The sequence below is a fragment of the Lepidothrix coronata genome, unplaced genomic scaffold (genome assembly GCF_001604755.1).
Source record: "Lepidothrix coronata isolate B3197 unplaced genomic scaffold, Lepidothrix_coronata-1.0 Scaffold1, whole genome shotgun sequence".
Classification (NCBI taxonomy): Eukaryota; Metazoa; Chordata; class Aves; order Passeriformes; family Pipridae; genus Lepidothrix; species Lepidothrix coronata.
Genome location: NW_016690181.1, coordinates 2,897,314 through 2,919,832, shown reverse-complemented (window position 1 = coordinate 2,919,832; position 22,519 = coordinate 2,897,314). Strand labels below are relative to the sequence as shown.

Here is a 22,519-nt window from a genome sequence, read left to right as displayed (position 1 = left end):
ATATTTAAACACCTACTGGTGTTCGTTTTTTCTAACTTTATCATTTAACATTTTGCCAAGAGGTACTTGGATTACATGGTGAAAGAAGTGCCCGTTCTATGCTGTGAAATGAAGTTGAAACTAAGCAAGCATCACTAAGAATATGATAAACATCATATTAAAATTTCTAACCAATGGCAGTGATAAAATATCTGGCAGATAAAGGACAGTGTGGCTAACAATGAGAAATGCCAAAAGACAGTGTAAGAAAAGGCATATGGGAGAAGGAATGCAAGTTACAGCTGTGTAATCAAATTATTTGGATAGATAATGAGAACAAGACCTGAATATTATTCTGCTAAAATATTGAAGCAGGCAACTGTAGACAAGCAGCATCAAAAAGGAAATTTGCATCTACGAGACAACTTCTGATAATGTGCTATCAGGTGATATGAGACTTTGGTCTATTAATTAGCCTTGAAAAATGCCCGGTTGTTTCTGGCAGTCAGGAAAATTAATTAAACCATGGGATAAATCTCTTCATTCAAGGGTTTTTTTTCCCATGAAATGGATATGCAAAACTTCATGGCAGAACTTCAAAGGGCCCTCCCATCCCTCCTTGCTGCACACCTGGAGTGACCCAGCTGGAACAAGTCGTCTTCTCTTGCTTCTACTGCCTAATAACTTCTGCTCTTTCCTCTGTTGTTTTGTGATGTATAGCATCAGGAATATGCTCCTGTGACTCCTTCTGTCTCTATTTTGAACCTGATCTTGAATAGACACAGAGGTTGCTTCGAACTGTACAGAAAGAGCTCTGGTTAACAATATAACAAACATGAGGACAGCTTTAGCCCACATTAGAAATCCAGAATCCAATTTCCAGGCTTCCCCCCACCCCTTCCCACAATTTATCCCAATACCGAAGAGAAAACTTTCAGGCCAGAGGCTCCTATAGGGGGAAGGGGAAGTATATACATTTATTTACACAAATAAATACTATACAAACTAAAGGCAACTATATATATATATATATATATTATTACACTTCTATCAGTCCCTTTAAGCCCCTCCCTTTAACTTTAGTCCAGGAGAAGCCTTTCAAGGCTGATATGTAATGCAGTCTCTCTCTTGTGGGAGTGTTCGGGGCCCCTGAACACTCCCTCACCAACCTTTAGCTGTTTACTGCAGTCTTTCTCCTCATGAAGTCCAAGAAGGTAGCTTTGAGTCCTTTCTCCTCGGTCCCATGTCAGTCTCTGCTGTGTCATTCTCTCTCTCATACCTCAGTCTCATACCTCGGTTTGCTGTTGCTGTAGTGTAGCTTATCACAGTAGGACCAGCCCATACATCTCTCTGAAAAGGCACCCTCTGCCATCTCAATTTGCTGTGAACCACATAGGTTCCTCAAAAATTTGTCTCTGCAGGCAATTCCAAAGGTTTTCTTGCTTATTTCTTAAAGATCTGATACAGCAAATCCTTAGGATTTTCTATAGCACCTCAGTATTTGTGCAGGGGCTGAAGCTGGAAGGAGAAAGCAAGATATGCTTGCCTATGGTGGGGTTCATGTATCTGCAAGATGAATATTCCCATTCTGTGGCTTACTCTTACAGTGTAGGATTTTCTAGGATTCAGCCTGTCTTTCTAGTCTTGTTTCTACTTATGGACATCAAAGGAAGGAGGGCTTCCCAGAAGGTGGGAAGCCAAAACTCTGTGAGCTGGTAGTTTTATTTATTTATAGATTCCAGAAAGACATACAATTGCTGTCAGTGGTGATTATATTGCAAGATACTGTATTGGAAAAACAATTTTAATCAACAATCGGATTCATCTCTGACTCCAACAGATTTCTAGGGCTCCTGGCTAGCAATGCCTGGCTGAGAGCTGTGCACAGAGGGGACAAGCTTATAGATGGGCTCTGCAGAGCAGGGTGGCTCCTGGCAGCAAGCTAGGGAATTACTAGAACAGGTAGTGTGGATGGATCAAAGAGTTGTTTGAGACTGAGTTTTGCTGCAAACAGACTGCTACCAGATACCATCGCCTTGTCAGCAGTGAGGGGACCTACAGCAGCTCATGGGTTCTTAGAATTAAAGATGAGTCACTTTAAGGTTATGGAATTTTCTTTCCTATTGCTCCACTTCCTCTGTTTTCTAAAGATAAATAAGAAATGAGAGCCTGGAAATTCTCTTGAGAGGTCCTGCAGCTTGTTTGTTTTGTAAAAATACTTCTTGTTATCTAATTTTGTTACACTTGTTAACAACAGCAGCAGCTTTCCCATAAAACTTGTCCCAAGTAAACTAACCACAACTTTGACAACTGAGCTGCAGAGCAGAGAAGATCATCTTGGAAACTTGAAGATGAAGTACTTTCTTCTGCCAACTCATTTAGCATTTCTCTATAGCTTTGCACTAAGTAAACCTGTCCAGGTGTGTCACTGCTCTGAGATGCTGAGAATTTACATTGCTGCTGCTGAGTTGCTCTCTCTTAAAATTAGTTACAAACTCCTACTGCTGTGATTCTACATGATAGAAGTCTTCTGCTATGGAGATGAATATGTATTAAAATATATGCTTTTTTTTTCAGATAGCTACAAGAAACAATGACTTAGGTGAGTTTGATTGTAATTATTATATAAATAACTGCAGGGTTTGGTGGGGCTGGATCTATATACCTGAGCATCATTATCTGGTACTTTTTTCTCTTTGAAAATGTTTTTTGGCATCAGTGGAAGGCAATTCACAGAATTCAAGTGTGTTTTAAAGTCATATTCAGTGTGATTATTTATGCTGTTTGGATAAAGAAATTAAGAAGACTTATAGAGCAATTGCTACATGAAATGTTCATTTCTATATGTAGTTTCAGCAAATCAGATTATTCTTCACTTTGTTTTCTTTTCTATGTAATATATAGCAGTTCCCTGCCTGCTATACCCAAGACTGTTGTACTTTTTTTGGCCTAATAACTGATAGCTCTTATCTGTGAGAAATGTATTCCAAGTATTTTGGAGTCAGAATTGAGGTAGATGTCACAATGTCTTATGTCAAATTAACAGTTAACCTGGAAATTAATAGCTTTCATGCATTCAATATGCATGATAAAAATAGTAATTTCTTTTGTATGATTCATCTCATTTTTACAGAGGTCACTTATGATTTTTCTTTAATTCCACAATCTCTAATAAAGAGAACAATGACTTATAATACTTAGCAGTCCCCTCTGAAAGCTCCCAAAGCTTTTTAAGCTAAAATATTTTTAGTCAGGACTGATTACAGCTGCACTATGACATCTATATTAATATTAAACTTTTCTACCCAGGAAGCAAGGCAAACCTAACCAGTCTTGGCATACTAATCCTTTCTCACATTATTAGGAGATGAACTTCAGTGAAAGAAATTTCCAAAAGCTTGGTTAGTGTGTACCTCTTGTCTCCCTTATTTATGTGTATTTGCCTTCTCAGTGCCTTGTATGTTCTTTATCTTCTTCATCTGCCAGGTAGTGAAATAGCTGTGTATGAAGGAGACATCCTCTTGAGAAGAGGACGACGCAGTGCAATTAACTGTGAGAGTTGTTTATGGCCTAAGTCACAAGATGGACTAGTCAAGGTTCCAGTTAACATCTCTTCTGATTTCTGTGAGTGTATGCAAATGGATGCTGTAAAGTTAGCATTGATCATCCAGTCCCTATACTCCCTGTTATTTTATTTTTCTGTGGCATGCACCAAAAGCAACCTCTGCACAAGTGAGAGTTTATTGACACATCTCTTTTGCTGTCCTTTAGCCCTGTGGTAGTTTGGCTAAGACTCCAAACATTTCAGTTACAGACACTAAAATATGTGGTTAATTGGGCTGTAGTCAGCTAATTAATTGTAATTTCAAATATTAGCCCATTCCTGCTAGCTACAATGCACTTTGATATTTAGCAAGTAGAGAAGAAAAAGCATAATTTATTCACATTATGAATGTATTTTTGTCAAAATTACCACTAGGAGCTTTTTTGAACTCTATAATTTTCTTTCAAATTTCTTATAGAAATATTCCCACACTAGGAACCCTGTAGAGGCAAAAATGGAGGAAAAGATATCCTTGAAGATATTTTTTCCTTTGTTAATTCCCTCTAGTCAGTCAATAGCTCTGTCCTGTGCAAAAGGCTGCAGGAGCGATGCCTTAATCTGGACTGGGGCTTCCATACAGACCCTTCTTAAAAGATCTTACCCAGAGAGAAAATGTCATGGAAGTGAAATACGGCCTGTGCCTGATTCCCGTTCCTCAGGGAAAGGAACTGAGGAAAGCCCAGTCTCTGCGTTATCTAGTCTGCTTCTCTGCCTCTGTGCTGCTTCCAGAACTGTGGCATATACTCTTGTGGTTAGGTGAGGGTTATTTCCTTCTCTCCAAACTTTAAATGTTAGGAAATTGAGATACAAATCAGTCATAGATGATTCATAACTAAGGAAGCCAAATTAGGCCAAAATGTTCCAAAGTAGATAAACACTCTGATCTTTATTTGGTAGCTGAATAGAAACACCACATGTGATCATCAGAGCCTTGGCTGTCTCAAGTGATTCCAGAGGGGCTGTGGCAGGCATTTTTTTTCTGATAAAAAATAAGGTTTTGGTGCTTAGCTACAGTCAACTGGCTCATTTGGGATATTTTAATCTAATTATTTATATCTGAAACTGTCTCATTTCTTCTGTCCTGTCTAATGGAAGAAACAATGTAAATCTTTTGCTTTCCATCAGGGGTTTCCTATAGAATATGCATATGGATAGCTGTAATTCTTATACCTCCCCTTAAAAGTCCAATCAACTTGAAGATCTCTGAAGTCTTTGTGCCCTTTTTTTACCATACTTGTAAGATAAAAAGCTAAAAAACGTTGTGAAGTTTTAAAGGAATGCACCCCATCAATGCACCTTGGTTTTTATTAACCAAGAAAGATTTCTCCTGGCCCCATTCTCTTTCTAGCCATAACAGAGAGGTCTTGGATTGCTGATGCTCTGCAAGAGATCTCCACACTGACCTGTGTGCAGTTTGTAAATCGCACTACAGAAACAGACTACGTGTATGTGGAACACGGGCAGAGGTAAGCTCCCTGTCTCCTGAGAGTGGAAGCACTCAAAAGGTCTTTCAGATTCCTTTCTGTTTTGTTCTGGACTTAAGGAATTGCCTTTTTTTTTTTTTTTTTTATCCTGGGAGTAAAGATTCAGAGAGCAGGTGCAATTTTTCATTTTTCTTCAGATATACTGATAGTTAAATCAGTTAATAGGCTGCAGGAATACATGTGTGTGTGGACTTAAAAGTAACAGGGTGTAATTCAAAAATGAGACATTTTCTTTATTGTTGTAAAAATTTTATCTCATGCCAGTGACTATCTGAATGTCCCCTTCTGTGGCTGCATATCTAAAGGACCTTGGTGACATAAACAGTACATCTATATATTTGTATTTGCTGAATATAATAATTTTGGTTATTGATTGCCTATTCTTAGTTGCTGGTCTTACTTTGGAAAAATTGGAGGACGTCAAGCAGTAGGCCTGGTGAAAAATGGTTGCATGGATAAAGGAGCAATTCAGCATGAAATGAACCACGCGCTGGGTTTCATCCATGAACAGGCACGGAGCGATCGGGACAGATTTGTCAAGATTATGTGGGAACACATAGTGGCAGGTATGTCCACTAAATCTTAAGAGAAAATATATACTTTCAGATAAAGGAGAATGTTTGTACTAGGGAGATTTCTGTGGCTACACCTATGGTAGTGTGGAAGACACAGCCTAAAAGTAGCTCTACATTCTTATTCTGATTGCCATCTTGAGCCCAGACTTCAAAATACCAAGATCATCAGGAATGCAAAATGTTATAGATAAGACTTGGCCATGAAGTAAGACTATAGGACTCTTAACTGAGTGAAACCTGACATTCGAGATCATGGTGGGGAATCACGCAGCAACTCTGTCCTGGGAAAAATCATGGAAATAGGGGAAGGCAGCAAGTAGACATCTTGGCACTGGCAGTGAGTGAAATGCACGTATCCTAAAATGTATATGAATGAGGGACTCAATACTGAGACAATGGAAGCACATGCAACCACTAGCATGTGCAAAATTCTGGGACCTGGTGTGATGTGAGAGGAATGACTGCAATTATTTCCTTCTTGTGGACAGAATAATATATGCTCCCATGAAAAGAAGGAGCCATGGGGATAAATCAGGATAGGTAAATCTATAGAGGAAAAACAAGTGCATGTTATTTAGGGAAAGGAATGCAGGATAAATAGTTTGGGCATGTGCCCATGATCTGTGTGCTGAAAACGTGGGCTCATATACACACCTCCAGGGTCTGGGGAATAAAGGGTAGAGAGAACAGCAGGAGATCAAAGGGAAAGTGAGAAAGTGGTACACAGAAGGAAAATATCAGAAGAAAGTATGGAGGGAATCACTTATCTGACAGCTGTGAGAGAGCTGGACAACTCAAAACAATTGTAAAAATAAAATAGTGTATTTAGTTCATTATAGAAAATAATAGTAAATGGGGCTGGACAATCAAATACCAAATTCTCATACACCTCTTCAACAAATGAGTTATTCAGCTCTTCACTGTCAGACACAGCTGAAAATATATCTATCTTTTTCTCCAGATGGAACTTGATTGTTTTTATTGAAAATTCCTAACACACTGTTCTCCAAACTTTTTTCAGCTATTCCCATGATATCCTAAATAAATTCCATTTGTGCTGTTCTTTATTGAGGTTTCAGCTCTAGTGTTAAGGTATAATTTTGCTGTGAGTTGTTTGCCACTGTACAAGGGTGTGCCATGTTTGAAATGCCAGCAAAGGATATACTAGAAAAGAGGAATTGAAAACATTAAGTTATATATATTAGACACACAGAATCTTACACTAGTTTTGCAGAGGGGAGTCCACAGGTACAGATGACATAATTTCTGAAGGATAGAGTTGGAAGGGACCCAAAAGGATCATCAAGCCTATGCTGAGTTGGAAGGGACCCAAAAGGATCATCAAGCCTTGCACAGGACCATGAGTGATACAATGTACTTGAGAGTATCATCCAAATCCTTCTTAAACTCTGTCAGACTTGGAGCTGTGACCACTTCCCTGGGGAGCCTGTTCCAGTGCCCAACCACCTTCTGGGTGAAGACCCTTTTTCTAATACCCAGCCTAAACCTCCCCTGGCACAACTTCAGGCCATTCCCTCAGGTCCTGTCACTGGTGTCCTCCAGGCTGAACAGACCAAGTGACCTCAGCTGCTCCTCATATGGCTTCCCCTCAAGGCCCTTCACCTTCATTGCCCTTCCTTGAACAATCTCTAATGGCTTAATGTCATTCCTATGTTGGGTGCCCAAAACTGGACACAATATTCAAGATGAGGCTGCACCAGTGCAGAGCAGAGCGGGACAATACCCTCCCTCGACCACCTGCTGATGCTTTGCCTGATGCCCCCCAGGACATGGTTGGCCCTCCTGGCTGCCAGGGCACTGCTGACTCAGATTCAACTTGCCTACGACCAGGACCCCTGGATCCCTTTCCGTGACATTGCTTTCCAGCATCTCATTCCCCAGTCTGTACAAACATCTGAGGTTGCCCCATTCTGGGTGCAGTATCCGGCATTTCCCCTTGTTGAACTTCATATGGTTGGGGATTGCTCAGTCCTCTAATTTGTCAAGGTCTCTCTGTAGGGTCTCCCTGCCTTTGAGGGACTCAACAGCTCCTCCCAGTTTTCTGTCATCTGCAAACTTGCTTAGTATCCCTTCCAGTCCTGTGTCCAAGTCATTTATAAAGATGTTGAAGAGCACAGGGCCTACACTGGAGCCCTGTGGAACCCCACTGGTGACAGGTTGCCAGTCTGATGGTACCCCATTCACTATTACCCTCTGTGCTCAACCCCTGAGCCAGATGTAACCAAGCTCTGATTCAGGCACAGTATCATGAAAGGATAAATGAGGGGAAAGACGTAAAGAAGACAAGACTATGCAAAAGGCGATGGTCTATATCTTCAGTGTTTTAACAGTGTTCACCATGGGTGGAGAATGAGACGATTTGTGTGACAAGGGAGTTAGAATGCAGAGTGTATGCAGCTCAAGCACTGCAGGGAAAAAATGCAAAGATATAAAGGGAAAAGGAAATAAAGAAACACAGTTATGTTCATGAGGACTGTTAGTGTACATCTCCTCTAAAAACATGCTGCAGTGCTCATAGCAGAGCTCCTCCTGACTTTGGTGGTGCAGAAGTAGACCTCAAGACCTTTTGCAGCTTCCCAGCTCTCTCACGCAAGCTGTTCTCTTGCCAGGACTTCCGTACTGTGGATGTTTTCTGGATTTTGTTTTTATCCAGTAATTTACGTTGGAAGCCATCCTACTTCTTTGTTTTGACAAAATCCAGCCCGATTGGTTGCTGTCCACTTAGCTACTTGAAACTCAGCTTGTTTTTCCCAAACTTTTGGGGAAAAAAATATTCAGAAGAGTCATTACACTTAGATTCTGGCAGGGGTAGATTTTATTATTTTTTTTTTTAGAGTGGAAAAGATAGGGTAAGTCCCCACACATGTGCAGGTCTAGACAGCCAGATCTCTCTGGCATGTGATGAGGGAGATGGTTGTTTGCTGGCAGCACCTCAGTCCAGCCAGGATGCCATTACTTTTTCTTTATTTAGCAAAAAAATTCAGTAAAGCACTTCTGTGCCAAACAGTAGCCACATGCTCAGATGTTCACTGCATTTGAACTGTGTTCTCTGTTCATCACCTCAAAAGAAGCTGTGCACTTGCTGATAATTCTTTCTGAAGTCAGTATAGCAGATAAGAGGAACTGAGATTAAAACATAGTCAGGGGGACCAATGCCGTTGAGAAACAGTTTAAGCCTTAATGAGGCTTTGATCTATGAAAAGCTCCAAAGTTGTGTTTATCCCCACATTTTATATGACTGAGGATTTTGAATCTTCTTTTTGCACATCTTAGCCCTCAGCCCAGGACCAGCACTGGAGGGCATTACTGGCTGAGATTTCCTCTTGTTGCAAGCCTGCTGAGTTGTGTAGGCTGCAAAGATATCCAGTTCTGAACTCTTGTCCAGATGGTCCGTGGTTTACAAACCACATTTACAATTACAATAACGGAGTACAGAACTGGAAAAGAGTGCCCAGTGGTTAGGGCTTTAGCTTCAATGCCAGACTGACTTCATTCAGCTCCCTGCTCTGACAGTGCTTGCTTGCCTGCCTGTCTTACCATGGCCAAGAGACCCAGAATGCAATTCATATTCATGCTCTACAGTCCATGGAGAGAATGAGGTGTCTTCTTCAGATAAAACTCCCTCTAACTGTGTCTGTCTTTCTTTCTGTCTCCTCTGACTAACCTGGAAGCCTTGAGGAATAGCTTCAGTGCCTAACCTAGAGAAATAAAGCTAGGTGACATGAATTCCCGTCTCTGTCCCTGGTCCCCAGTCCTGTATCAGTGTAACACTTTTTTTATCTCATATTGGCTTTTTAAGGTTAAACAGATGAAAAGCAGCCATATTCAGTCAGAATTTGTTTAGCTGAGTTTCTCTGCTTCATGTGAATCATATCTCTCACTGTAGTCATTGCTGATGGGTTTGATAAGAGACAAGGTCAGAACATGACTGATAACATGGCTTCTGGGGCAAGGAATCCCTTTCTTTTGTGGTCTTATAACCCTGTGGTGAAAGGACTCAGCAAGACCCATGCATAGCTCTGAATTTTTTACCTACGTGGGTAGCCAGATTTCCCTCTAAAGGTATGGATGCAGCTTTGGAGACATAAATATTCAAGATAATGCTCTGAAATGTATTTGGAGACATCCTAAAGAAGATGGACAGATGAGTAGTTTTGCTTGAAGAGTGTAATGGATTAATTGATTATATCAAAACTTTGACTTACTTGATTCACTTTATATTCTGAAACCTACTAGACTGTAAAAATGGATTCCCATGGGCTTCAAAAATCTCAGGTGGTTTTGCCAGATCCAAGATCTCATGAGAACAAGTATTAGTATCCAAAGTTGCTCTTAGGATTATGACAGCAGGCAGTGTACTATTAGAGCAGCAATAATTGTTCTAACTGAAATGTTGCTTTTCTACCTTACAGGGGAACAAGGGAACTTTGGAAAAATGAATTCCAGAAACCTGGGTCTTCCCTATGACTACTCTTCAGTGATGCACTATGGCGCGTAAGTTGTTTTCTGAAATGTCTTTTCAAAGGAGCAGCTTTCAGATCTAGGAAGAAGCAGTTGCTCTGTGCAGGGAATTAATTTGCTGTTCATTTAAAATTGAGTGAATGGACATAATTAAGAGCGAGCATACTTCCTTTGTCAGCAGGAGTCCTGGAAAACAAGAATTGATATGGACAGAAGAAAAACATAGGACAACATTTTCTTTCACTGTACTCCTGCCTCTTGCTAGCAGAGGCCTTTGACATGGCTGTGGTCCAAAGTCTAACTGTTTTGAGTCACTGATCTAAACTAGTTCTGAAGTCTAAATTATTTCATTAATATAGTAACAGCTGATCATAGACAACAACATTTAAGTATAGAGGCAAGAAAGATGGATTTATTTTTTTATATCATTAAAATGTTGTATGCTGCCTTGTACTCATCTGGGAGCACTGCCTAAGGCTGCATTTTAGTCCATAATGTACAAGCTTATATTATGTGCCTTCTCCTTTATATCCTTGAGCAAGTAACAACTTCTGAACAAAACTGTGAAATAAAACTTGCCTAGCCAAAAGCAGGAAATTGCAAACAGCAAATAGGCAATTAGTAACTGAGACAGAACTACTTCTGCTCCTCTGCCTCAGGAACCAAGAATGTGGGATTCAGTTCATTTTGCCAGGACATTGGTGAACTCTCTTGACTCAGGACAGTGCAGCTTTTTCTGCTTCCTTGCCTTCAGCCGCTGCACACCAAATGGCTGCCATGCTGATCCTCTTCAGGGAAGACGAGCTGGTCTCTGAGAAGCTTCTTGTCCTTTTCCATTCTGTTCATTCTGTTCATGTGGTACATGAATATGATTATGCAGTTAGAGAACTTCACTGTCTAGGAGAAGTAATCTAAAAATGTGATTTCCTTATTCCTACAGGTACGATTTCTCCAGCACTCCAGGGAAACCAACTATTGTACCAGTTCCTGACCCCTCTATACCCATTGGGCAGAGAGAAGGGCTGAGTAACTTGGACGTAGCCAAAATCAACAAGCTCTACAAGTGCAGTAAGTGCTGTAGATAGAAGGCATGTGAATCCTTATACGGCTGATGTCTGTGGGCACTGACAGACATCCCCCAAAGGAACTCAGCCATCAGTCCCTTCAATACATCTCTCCCTCACTCTACAAGAGGAAACAACTATCCCTGTGCCAAACTCCTGCCTTCTTGGAAAGGACAATTTACTTTCAATAATTCACTGTCATTCTGAGGTATCCTCACCTAATCCCTGCTCTTTGACATAAGCAAAATCTATTAGAGAAATCACGGGTGCTACTTCTGTCAAATTCTAATTTCAGGAGATCCTGGAAGGTTGTAAAGCATGTAACCTCTCCTCAGCCATGATTATAGCTTAGGGTCATGTGCCTCAGTAGTCCCAGCAGGTTTTTGATTTCTCTCAACTAGAAAATGACTGAAGGGTTGTAAGTATGGGTACCATTCAGAAATCTCTTTGAGGAGAAAACCACAGGCTTTTTGTATAGCTATCTAATTCCTCGCTCCATCCATTTCTTAACTCATCCCTGTGGTATCTTAAGGTCTAGAAATACCTAGCATTCCTCTGTAAGCAGGAACTCTTCAGCTGAGATGCACAAAACAGATATAACATCATGCTCCTGCAATGCATGGGTTTTGCCTGAACTCCCAGTACACAGGCTAATTGATTTATATGGTATTTGACTTTTATGGCATGTTATTCAATTAGTTTCCACCAAAACAGGAAGAAACATTAACAAGGCCTAAATAGTAGTGTACTAAATTCTGCTCTGAATTGCGTTAGAACTTAGTTAAATAATTAGAAATTAGAAGGAAACAGCTTTCCTTCCTTTGGATAGTTAGGTACAGAAATCATTGCAGAGAGTGATTCCTCCAAATCCTAAACTTCAGATAAGACAACTTTACAATGGCTGTCACGGTCTCAAAGATATTGATAAAAAATATTTAATTATATTCATTCTTGACAGTGGGACTGGGAATGAATCACACTTCAATACCATTATTATGTAATTTCATAATTAGATCTGTATGCTTGGAAGAACTAAATTAAATTTAAAAAAAAAAAAAAGAGAGAAAAACTCAGGTGCAAAGCAAAAACCAAACATGAAAAAAGTCCAGTTGTCTCAGGAAAAGCAGGGAGCAAGACAAATATGTCATAAATTCATATGATCAGATGTCATATATTCGTGTTTTGTAATTGAGGGAGTTACACATAGTGCAAAAAATGAAGACATGGAAAGATGAAAGACAGATGAGATCGGACTCTGTATATCAGTCACTGGGTCTGTTGCTAGACTTCAGTGCTGTTACTATTTTCCCCCAGTGACTACCCCTCTTTGATTTGACAGTGTCTAGTTTTCAAGCTTGATTTCTGCATACACAAATTTGCTGATGGGAATTGATATACTGATTTCATTGAAACTAGTTCCGTCATTGAGGTTAAGGAAGTTCACAGCTGATCCAGGCCTTTTTCAGTAAACTAAAATGTGAAAAGAATGAAACCCTACTATCTTTAAAAAAAACTTTAGTAGCTGAATCAGATAAGTACTTTAACTACCTTTATTTCACTTGCAGTTTTTCAATAACTTTTACACTAGGAACATCAACACAATTGTAAGCATTATAATTAATTTCTCTTTTGCAAGCTTCATTGATGTAAATGGTTGGAGAGACTTGTCAGGCATTCCGGGAAGATTTTTGTGCAGTTTTCATTCTCTTCAACACTGTTTGGTTCTTCCCTTCAGATTGCTGTAGTTCTGTGTTGCCTAAATCCAAAGGCTCATTCTCCTCTGTCAATTACCCATCTCCGTATCCGAACAACAGCAACTGTCTGTGGTTGATCCGCATGCGTCGAAGTAAGGTAACTTTTATTAGGAGAAAAGAGGTTTGAACCTCAGTGTCTGGACTATGCAGCATTATTTCATTATCGTGAGTACCCCCTGGGAGTCAATTTCATGGATCAAGACATTTATTTTGTTATGCAGTGAATGAAAGACAGTCTCAACAATTTTCATAAGACTTAAGACTATGAGATGCCTTATTTAACTTGATTTTTATCCAGTTCAGATTGGATGGCTTTTCAAAGACAAGCAACAGTGAAAGATCAATCTCCGGGAGCTCAGTGATAGGATAGCTAGGTGAAATTCTAAGCTCTTTTAATAAAGAAAGTAGAGTTTCAATCATACATGGATAGTAAAATAAATATGAAGTTCTGGTTCACTTGATAACCATTAGATGGTTTGAGGCTTTCCCTGTGGATAGCATTAAATCCCACATCTGCTTTCTTGTTTCTCAAGGTTTTCCTGCAGTTTGAGGCTTTTGATCTTCAACCCTCCCCAGACTGTTCTTCTGACTATATAAAAATTTACAACGGAAACAGCAGGAATTCCCCTGTCTTGCTGGACAAGTACTGTGGGAAGGATTCATTGCCCTCCTTAGTGGCATCTGGATCAACAATGCTGGTAGAGTTTGCAAGTGATGAGAACATTACAGCCACAGGATTCAGAGCCTCCTACAACAGGGGTATGAACACTCCTTCACAAAGTTTATAGAACAGCATTAATAGTATTTGTATGTAAGAATTTAAATTTTTTACTATATACTCCAGAGTAGGTCTCTGTCATACTTTAGACTTTCCCAGGAATTGCTAATGCAGGAGGCCAGGCAATGATGGGTCTGAAGTCTCATAGGAAACACAAAATGGGATGCTGCATGGCTCTCATGTTAGTAATCCTGAGATCCCACTCACATTCTTCTGAGAGCCTGTGTTAGGCTTCTTCATATCTCCAGAACCATTTCTTTAAATAAAAACAATGCAATGACTTTAATTAATAGGAGTGGTGCAGCCAAAGAGCACAAAGACTGCAGAACTCAACAAGAGATCCCAACCAATGAGATATAAAGCCAGTAACCAGGCAAGATGTTATGCAAGATTTTGTAGGATTTTATGCAATGGGAGAGGTACTGACCTTGGGTAACTTACACTTTCTGAATCAAAAGCTTTTGTTATGTGCATGAAACACAGTGCTTACTGTAGTCACTTGAGGGGTGTCTGTTTTGTGAACGCACAAATGCATTATGGACTGCCAGACAAAATTCTGTTGTGCTGCAGCATGCTTTCAGTTAGGCAGTAGCCCAAATAACTTGCTGCTGCTTTATTTCAACTGAAAATCCAAACCTTTTTACAGCATAAATTGAAGAAGTCTTAGAAATGTGTCATTTTTACTCTTTTTGCATTATTTGATGGAGTCATTTTTAGAAAGCAGTAGATCTAGCTTGATAATGCAATCTTGAATACTTGAGCTAATTCTTTTCTGAAGTGCAGGTAGTGCCATTAGAATGCTAGGCTAATATGGTAACACTCAATTTTAAAGACAGATACAGCTTTAGATGCAGCTGTTCCCTGTTCTCCAAAGGTTATTTATCAGATATGTTTCTAAGTTCCTTCAGTAAAATATTTCAGCAGTCAATTTTCATGGTAGTACATTTTTTTCTTGCCTTGAAGAAATAATACAATCAAGTATATACAAGCTCATTTCTACTGACAAAATGCTCTTGTTAATATATCTTTCACTGTTTTTCACTCTTCAGTGAATTGTGGAGCCACTTTCAGAGATTCAAATGGAGTTATCACTTCTCCAAACTACCCTAATAAATACCCCAAAAACAGAGCATGCTTCTGGATCATCAGTTCTCCAGTAGGATACAAGGTAAGACACAGATGAATTCAGTTATGGGTTTCATCACTGTTCTCTGATGCAATGTGTTTCCCTTGGAGAATAAGAGCCGTAATGTCACTTTTTCAGCAGGCATTCTCAGAGTAAAAATCTGAAAGCAAAAATTCATTTTAAGAACTTATGTTGGATCTTGGAATCTGAAGTGCTCAGCAAGGGAAAACCTTTACATGTGCATGTGAACTTACGAATTTAGCTTGTACCAGTAGGTACAAGCTTTGTTCAAAATAATCCCTAAGTAAGAGTTCCCACTAGAAAACTCAAACATTGCACAGGTGTTGTTTTTATATTTCTCTAGAGAAAAGAACATAAAGAGTAGAGGATCAATCTTGTCCCTTGCTTCTTCTTCCAATCCAAAGACTGATGAACTAAGCAAATAATTTGATACTTATTTGCATTGCCGTATGGGATCAGGATGTGGTGCAACCACAGAATAAAAAACAGTGCCTGCACACAAGGATTTTAGATTATTTGTCCTTGTTACATACAAAGGGTAAGAGAAAAGGCTGTAACCTGGAAGCAAAGTGCTTTCTTTGTATTTTCTCCAGATATCTCTCAAAATGTTATCCTTTGAGCTGGAATATAGTGACAGATGCACCTATGACTACTTGCTCATACATGATGGAAGCCAACCTACATCACCTGCAGTTGGCCCTTACTGTGGGACAGAGAAGGTTGCAGACTTTACTTCCACTGGGAACTTTGTGTTGGTTGAATTTCACAGTGATATAGTTTGGGAGTTGCCCGGATTTGTGATGAGTTATACATTTGGTAGGTAAGTCCTATACAGATGGGGGTTGAAAAACACAGGATGAAAATAAGAGTCCAGCTAGCCAAAGGTAAAAGTCAAAATGCCACCAATTTCAGAAAAAAAATATAGCTCCCTGATACCTTTCACAAGCTTGAAGCTTGATCTCTTAGTCTTACATCTGCAGTGGTGTAATTTGCATGGTGAATCATGGACAGAAATGTTCCTGCCCATGGGATGCTTCTGTCTGAGATTGTAGGCTTTTTGTTTTACTAATCCCATTGCTGGTGTTGGTTGCATGGCCAAATACAATAGCAGAGCTGAAACTATGTAAACAGATTTTTAAGAACTTCTAGTGGTAGAAACTGTGCCCATAAAAAAATCCAGAATATGGCTATGTAGCAACTTTAGCCTGTATTCTGGTAAATGTTATTACCCAACTCTAATTTGCATTCCAGCATGCATAACAGAAAAACCTTCAGACACATACTTATTTATGCTTTGAAGCCAAGATCACTTACACAGTTCCTATAAGTACCTGAGCTTAACCTGGAAATCACCATTTTACACTGAAGGTTCAAAATAGAATGTTTGTACAGCATCTCAACCTGAAGAATTGCACTACCCTCTGTGAGATGAATGAGGTCAGGGAACAAATTTAACTAAAGAAACAGTTAAGAGTGGCAGGAACAAGCAGTGAGGGAAAGGAAATGGAGTGAAGCACCTATTGTTGCCACTTTGCTGTGGCCTGAGTCAGGTATTGAAATTGTCCACGGGGTATTACCAAAATACTTTTTAAAAATGAGGCCTGAAAACTTAATGCAAAGTGCATTTATTGAATGTTCTCTTTGGAGAACATTTTAGGTGTGAAGTACCTTGTCTGTAGAGAGAAATCTTCCTCCTCTGAGAAGACAGCTGAAGAGGAGAAAAAAATCACCACCATAAAAACTAGCACTTTGCCTTGATTTGATGTATTCAGAATTAAATGCTAACGCCAAACTGAGAGATACCAAAATGTAATAAATAATAAAAGGTTTTGCTGAAATTATGCCTTTGTGAAGAAGAGCATGTGGAAAATGCCAATTTGCTTTCCTGGTGCTAGGAAGGCAGCCAAGAAAATTTTGAATTATGATGACTTTTTTTTTGTGTGTGTGGTTTTGGGGTTTTTTTTAAGGATCTGTAATATCTTGCTTTTTAAGCACCGGTTAATTTTCACCCACGGCAGACTGATAATTGATAAATAATGGACATCAGGGTCTAGAGCTTTCTTGCATCATGGTAGGAAAGTGCATGCATAGCAGGCAACAAATACTTGTAGTTCTTACAAGTTCCTGTCTTCTATTTTTAACTTCAACTTCAGACTGTAAAAATGCTAATTCTTCTCTCTCAGTCTGAGGACTGTCATGGAGGTGCAAAAGTAATAACCCTGTGACAAGTCTCATTGTATAACAATGTTGAATGAATCCCTATTTTAAATAGATAGTGCTGAACAGCTTTGTAACTTGAATATTACTTTAGATTCCCTTCCCATGGCCTGATGTGGGTCCCTACATAGGTCCAATGTTTTAGGTGTTCACCCATATTTAGTAAAAGAGCATGAACAACATGTCTAAACAGCAATATACCACATATAGGAATACTGGTCTTGCAATTTGTTCCTAGAAATATGGTTTTAAGTAAATATGGCAATGTGACGATCAGGGTGCTTTATTTGTAAGCAAGCTCTTCAACAGTAACAGTGTAGAAACGCATTCCTGAATGTGCAGACAGGCTGAAATATGATGAATAAGTTCTCTCTTTCACAGAAAAGACTTTTCAGCATGAGATCTAAGGTTCTTCTTTTAACGATTTCTGTTAGGGGTCCTTGCTAACTGCTTTCCTTAAGGGATATGCACATTAGCTGGAGCTTCCACACATGCTCCAAACCACCTCCCAACCTTCTGCAGATATCAAAACCTCTCATTATTTCTAAAATCTCTGGTTTCCTGACAGTAGTCTCTACTTTAGGTTTCCATTACTCATCTATAAATCTGTGGCCCACCAAACAGGAAAATGCAAGATAGAAAACATCCTCATGAATGGCATCCTTCCTTCTTAAAATGATGGCCACTCACCTTGATCCACAGTTACTTATGAATCAAAAATGGAGAAGCTGTAGGATTCACAAACCCTCCTAACAGCTTAGGTGTAACCCAAATGCACAGTGTAAGGGGACTTGCATCTAACAGACAATAATCCTTCCACAACAGGCATTGCCCATATATATATAAACATTATATATAAGCTTGCTCTTAAGATTTATAGTCTGAGATGTATGAATTAAGAGTAACCAGCCAGTAGAAACAATGGACAGTATAGCCAAAAGTTGAGGATTCAAATACCACCATAAGAGGATTTTCAGAGGTTCTAATGAAAGTTCAGCACTCACTTAACACACTTTTGAAATCTAACATGTAAGAAATTAACCTTAAAAACCAGAGGTATCTAGCAGTGAGGAATTTATATATGTATTCCCATAGAGGTACATACCTCATGGCACAAACAGGTATTACCTTAATTGCCTACAAACCCAGACCTATTTAAGGAGAGACACGCTTCCAGAAGCCTGTGTGTGTAGAAGAAACAAGAGTGTTTGTGTCCGCATGTTCTGCTCTTACCAGCTTTGAGACTGTCCTGGTTCCTATCTGGGAGGCAAATCAGAGCCTTCAAGTGTTATGCTTTTGTAGTCTGTAAGAATCAGAACAGTGATCTGTCAATTACTGCTGTAGGAGGAAAACAGCCTGGAATAAAGCCCTACAAAAACACACAAAAATGCACTACTCATAGGCCCTTTTTTGTGTTTAATTTAAAACACGTTTGCCTTACATAAGTAAGTAACTGTGGTTGAGACGACACTTGCATGACTACAACCCTAGTCATTGAATCACAGAATCATAGAATAGTTTGTGTTGAAAGGGACATTTAAAGGTCACCTAGCCCAAAACTTTGCAATGAGCGGAGTCATCTTCAACTAGACCAGGTTGCTCAGAGCCTTGTCCAGCCTGACGTTGAATACTTCCAGGGACTGGGCATCCACTGCGCAACCTGTTACAGTGTCTCACCACCCTCACTGTAAAAAAAATCTTCCTTATCTCTAGTCTAAATCAACCCTCTTTTAGTTTAAAACCATTGCCCTTTGTGCTATCACAACAGGCCCTGCTAAAATGCTTGTTCCTATCTCTCTTATAAGCCCCCTTTAAGTACTGAAAGGCTACAAGAAGGTCTCCCCAGACCCTTCATGTCTCCATTGAACAACCCCAACTCTCTCAGATTGCTCTCATAGGAAAGGTGCTTCAGCTCCACAATCATCTTTGTGTTCTTCCTCTGGACCTTCTCCACCAGGTCCATGTCTTTTCTCTGCTGAGGACTCCAGGCCTGGACATAGTACTCCAGGTGGGGTCTCAGCAGACAGAGCAGAGTCAGAATCACCTCCCTCGGCCTGCTGGCCACACTGCTTTTGATGAAGCCCAGGATACAATTGGCTTTCTGGGCTGCGAGTGCACATTGCTGGCTCCAGCTTTTCAACCAGTAAATACCTCAAGTCCTCAGCAGGGCTGCTCTCCTGTTCATCACCCAGCCTGGACTGATACCTGAGGTTGTCCCAACCTAGGTGCAGGACCTTGCATTTGGTTTTTTGGAACCTCATGAGATTCACAAGGGCCTACTTCTTGAGCTTGTCCAGGTCCCTCTGGATGGCATGTCTTCCCTCAAGCATGTCAACTACACCACTCAGCCTGATGTCATTGGCAAGCTTGCTGAGGGTGCACTTGATCCCACTGTCTATGACATTGATGAAGATATTAAACAGTATCAAACCAATATGGACCCCTGAGGGACACCACTTGTCATGCATCTCCATCTGGACATTGAGCCATTGACCACTACCCTCTGGATATGACCATGCAACCAATTCCTCATCCACTGAACAGTCCACCCATCAAATCTATCTCTCTCCATTTTAGAGAGAAAGATGTTGTAGGGGACCATGGCAAAGACCTTACAGAAATCCAAACAGACAACACCTGTAGCTCTTCCCTTGTCCACTGATGTAATTGCTCCATGATGGAAGGCCACTAGGTTGCTCAGGCAGGACTTGCCCTTGGTGAAGCTGTCCTGGCTGTCTCAATCACCTCCCTGTCCGTCTTAATCACCTCCCTGTCCATCTTAATCACCTCCCTATCCCCATGTGCCTTAGCACAGCTTCTAGGAGGACCTGTTCCATGATCTTCCCAGGCCCAGAGGTGAGGCTGACAGATCAGTAATTCCCAGAGTCCTCCTTTTTACCCTTTTTTAAAATGTGCAGTGTTTCCCTTCCAGCCACTTGAGACTTCACCTGACTCTCATGACTTTTCAGATATCATGGAGAGAGGCTCAGCAACTACATCTGCCAATTCTCTCATGTCTCTGGGATGCATCTTCTCAGTTCTCATAGACAGGTATGTTCAGATTCCTCAGGTGGTCACACAAACCTGGTCTTCTCTTCTGGACTTGGCTCCCCCAGTCCATATCTTGCAGTCCCTCCACTCAAGAAGTGCAGGAAGAGAGGTTGACAGTGAAAACTGAGGCAAGAAAAATTTTGTTGTGTATCTCAGCCTTCTCCTTATCCATTGTTGTGTTCATTAGAGTTTTGTTCATTGGGGGCAATGCTTTCTTTGACCTTCCTTTTCTGGCTGACATACCTGTAGAAGACCTTGTTACTATTCTTTGCATCCCTTGCCAAGTTGAGCCCCATCCACACCTTAGCCTCCCTGACCCCATTCCTATACAACCAGGCAGCATCCCTATGCTCTTCCCAGGATACCCTTTCCTGCTTCCACTGCCTGTGCATTTCCTTTTTGCCCTTTAGTCTCAACTCAGCCATGCCAGTCTCTTGCCTTCTTTTTCTGATTTCTTAGATCAGAAGCTCTTGTGCTTTATGATCTACCAGACCTTAAAGATCTGCCAGCTTGGTTCTGGTCCCTTGTCCCAGAGGGCAGTTTCCCAAAGGGTCCTATTAACTAACTCCTTTAAGAGCTGGAAGTTTGTTTTCCTGAAATTCAGGGTCCTGACTTTACTCTACCTGATCCATATCGCTCAGGACTGCAAACAATGTCTGACAAAAAATAAGGGCAGCTTTTGATGGGCTGTAATACAGTTGGTTCCTCATCTAATAGAAGAAAATGAGCCTATTGCAACAGCAAGAGAGTACTGAAACTCAGTTTTCAATTTCACTCTGGTGATGATCTGCCCTATTTCCCACACCGAACTGCAAGGAAAAACATTACAGCCTGGGAGACTTAGTAGGCAAACGGTCACATTTTTACTTAATTTAAAATTTTTCAGATCCAAAGCTTTACTATAATGTTCCATTATAGTAATCAAGCCCCAAGATTATCAAGGCCAAGTCTAATACACCGGGGCAGAGTTTCACAGTGAGTTAGAGAAGAGCACAGCTTTTGCGGCTATAACTATGTAGGACAGAGAATGCAACAACTGAGTTTGGCAAGGAGAAGACACATGAACCAAAGAAAATTTAATCTCTCCTGGACTTCAAATAGAAATTGAAAACCTTACAGGCTAAGTTGTCACATAGGATTTTATAATCGAGTTCGCTTTATCATGGGAAACATCAGCGGGTAAGAGAAGAAATAAAGGAAAGCTCCTGCTGTTCCGTTGCCAAATGGCTTTTGGTGTAGGAGCTGGAGAACTGCGGGGGCCGGGCCCCCTCTGGCGGACACCTGCAAGGGAAAGGGAACTGGAATGGGAACGTATCGTACCTCTTCTCCAGGCACGGGAGAGTGAGCTTTTCTCCTGCCCTGGTCACGGCGCTCAGTTCCGTCCGGCAAATTTAGCCGAGGCGTTTCTCAACAAGGATGTTCAGTTTCTCTAAGTGGCTTCCTCCCGTGCCCCTCTGTTGGTGGTGCTGTCTGGTTAGGAAGACACTGTATTTTCGTTCACTGTATTTTTGTCTTAAAGAGCGGCATTCCAAATTCCACCTGTCAGTCGGTAGGTTGCACTATAACATTAAGATTCAAACTTCCTCTTTTCCTATTGATCAGCTCAATAGCAAAGACAATGAAGTCTTTTGTTTGAGTTTATATTTGTCTCGATTCACTGCTTTATGCCTACGATACGTGGAATTTCCGGGTGATCTCTAGCATAATTGCTGAACAGGTGCAAAGTTTAGCTTTCAAGTTTGATACAGTCGTCTTTCCAATGTTTTTTGAAAACAAAAACCCAACCAAAACCAAACAAAAAAACCACCCACCCAACCAAAACAAAAATACAAACAAAAATGAAACAAATCAAAAATAAAAAATTGAGAGGGGAAACCTCCATTTTTTTTTCTTTAAATTTAGCTTTGTTCAGGTATTAACAAGTCTTACTTCCTTGAATAAATCAATCAGTTTCCTAATTTAATTGTGTAGGTTTTTACAATGTGGACTTATATATTAAACTGAAAAGAATGCAAAATATACCTGCAAACTCATGCGGTTAGCAGGATGACTCATGGTACACTCGGTAACTCTTTCTGGAAACCCTGCAGGACATTCCCTTCTGAGGGCACATAGACCAACAGTGGCAAGGATGGGCTGGAGATAACAGGAGTTTTGCAACTCAGTCGATTCTTGCTGTTCTGAACCAGGATCTCACCACAGGTTTAAGACAAAAAAAGACCCCAAAACCAGAGTAACTCGGGGGCAACCCTGTCAGCATTAGAGAAGACACTTTTCGGTCCAATTAACATCCACGGCTAATGTCCGCCGGGACATGGCGCTGCCGGCGGCACCAGACTACAGGTACCACAATGCATCGTGCGGCGATGGTGCCCTGGGTGGTG

General features: G+C 40.5%; 1 protein-coding gene and 1 long non-coding RNA gene across 2 annotated transcripts; one reads left to right on the top strand and one right to left on the bottom strand.

The window, feature by feature from the left end:
• Window positions 1–2,293: 2,293 nt before the first annotated feature.
• LOC108493518 (astacin-like metalloendopeptidase) lies at window positions 2,294–16,834 on the top strand. The gene is made up of 11 exons (XM_017807031.1): window positions 2,294–2,399; window positions 2,557–2,581; window positions 3,466–3,603; window positions 4,932–5,049; window positions 5,455–5,633; window positions 10,076–10,157; window positions 11,065–11,192; window positions 12,924–13,039; window positions 13,476–13,701; window positions 14,770–14,888; window positions 15,461–16,834. Exons 1-11 carry the CDS (start codon window positions 2,331–2,333, stop codon window positions 15,689–15,691), a joined length of 1,431 nt encoding a protein of 476 aa, XP_017662520.1. The 5' UTR covers window positions 2,294–2,330; the 3' UTR covers window positions 15,692–16,834.
• Window positions 10,760–22,496, bottom strand: LOC108493519. Its single transcript, XR_001873502.1, has 3 exons — window positions 22,158–22,496; window positions 18,318–18,387; window positions 10,760–10,971 (listed from the first exon to the last, which is right to left on the bottom strand). It is a non-coding gene; the product is annotated as an uncharacterized LOC108493519 (long non-coding RNA).
• Window positions 22,497–22,519: the final 23 nt, after the last annotated feature.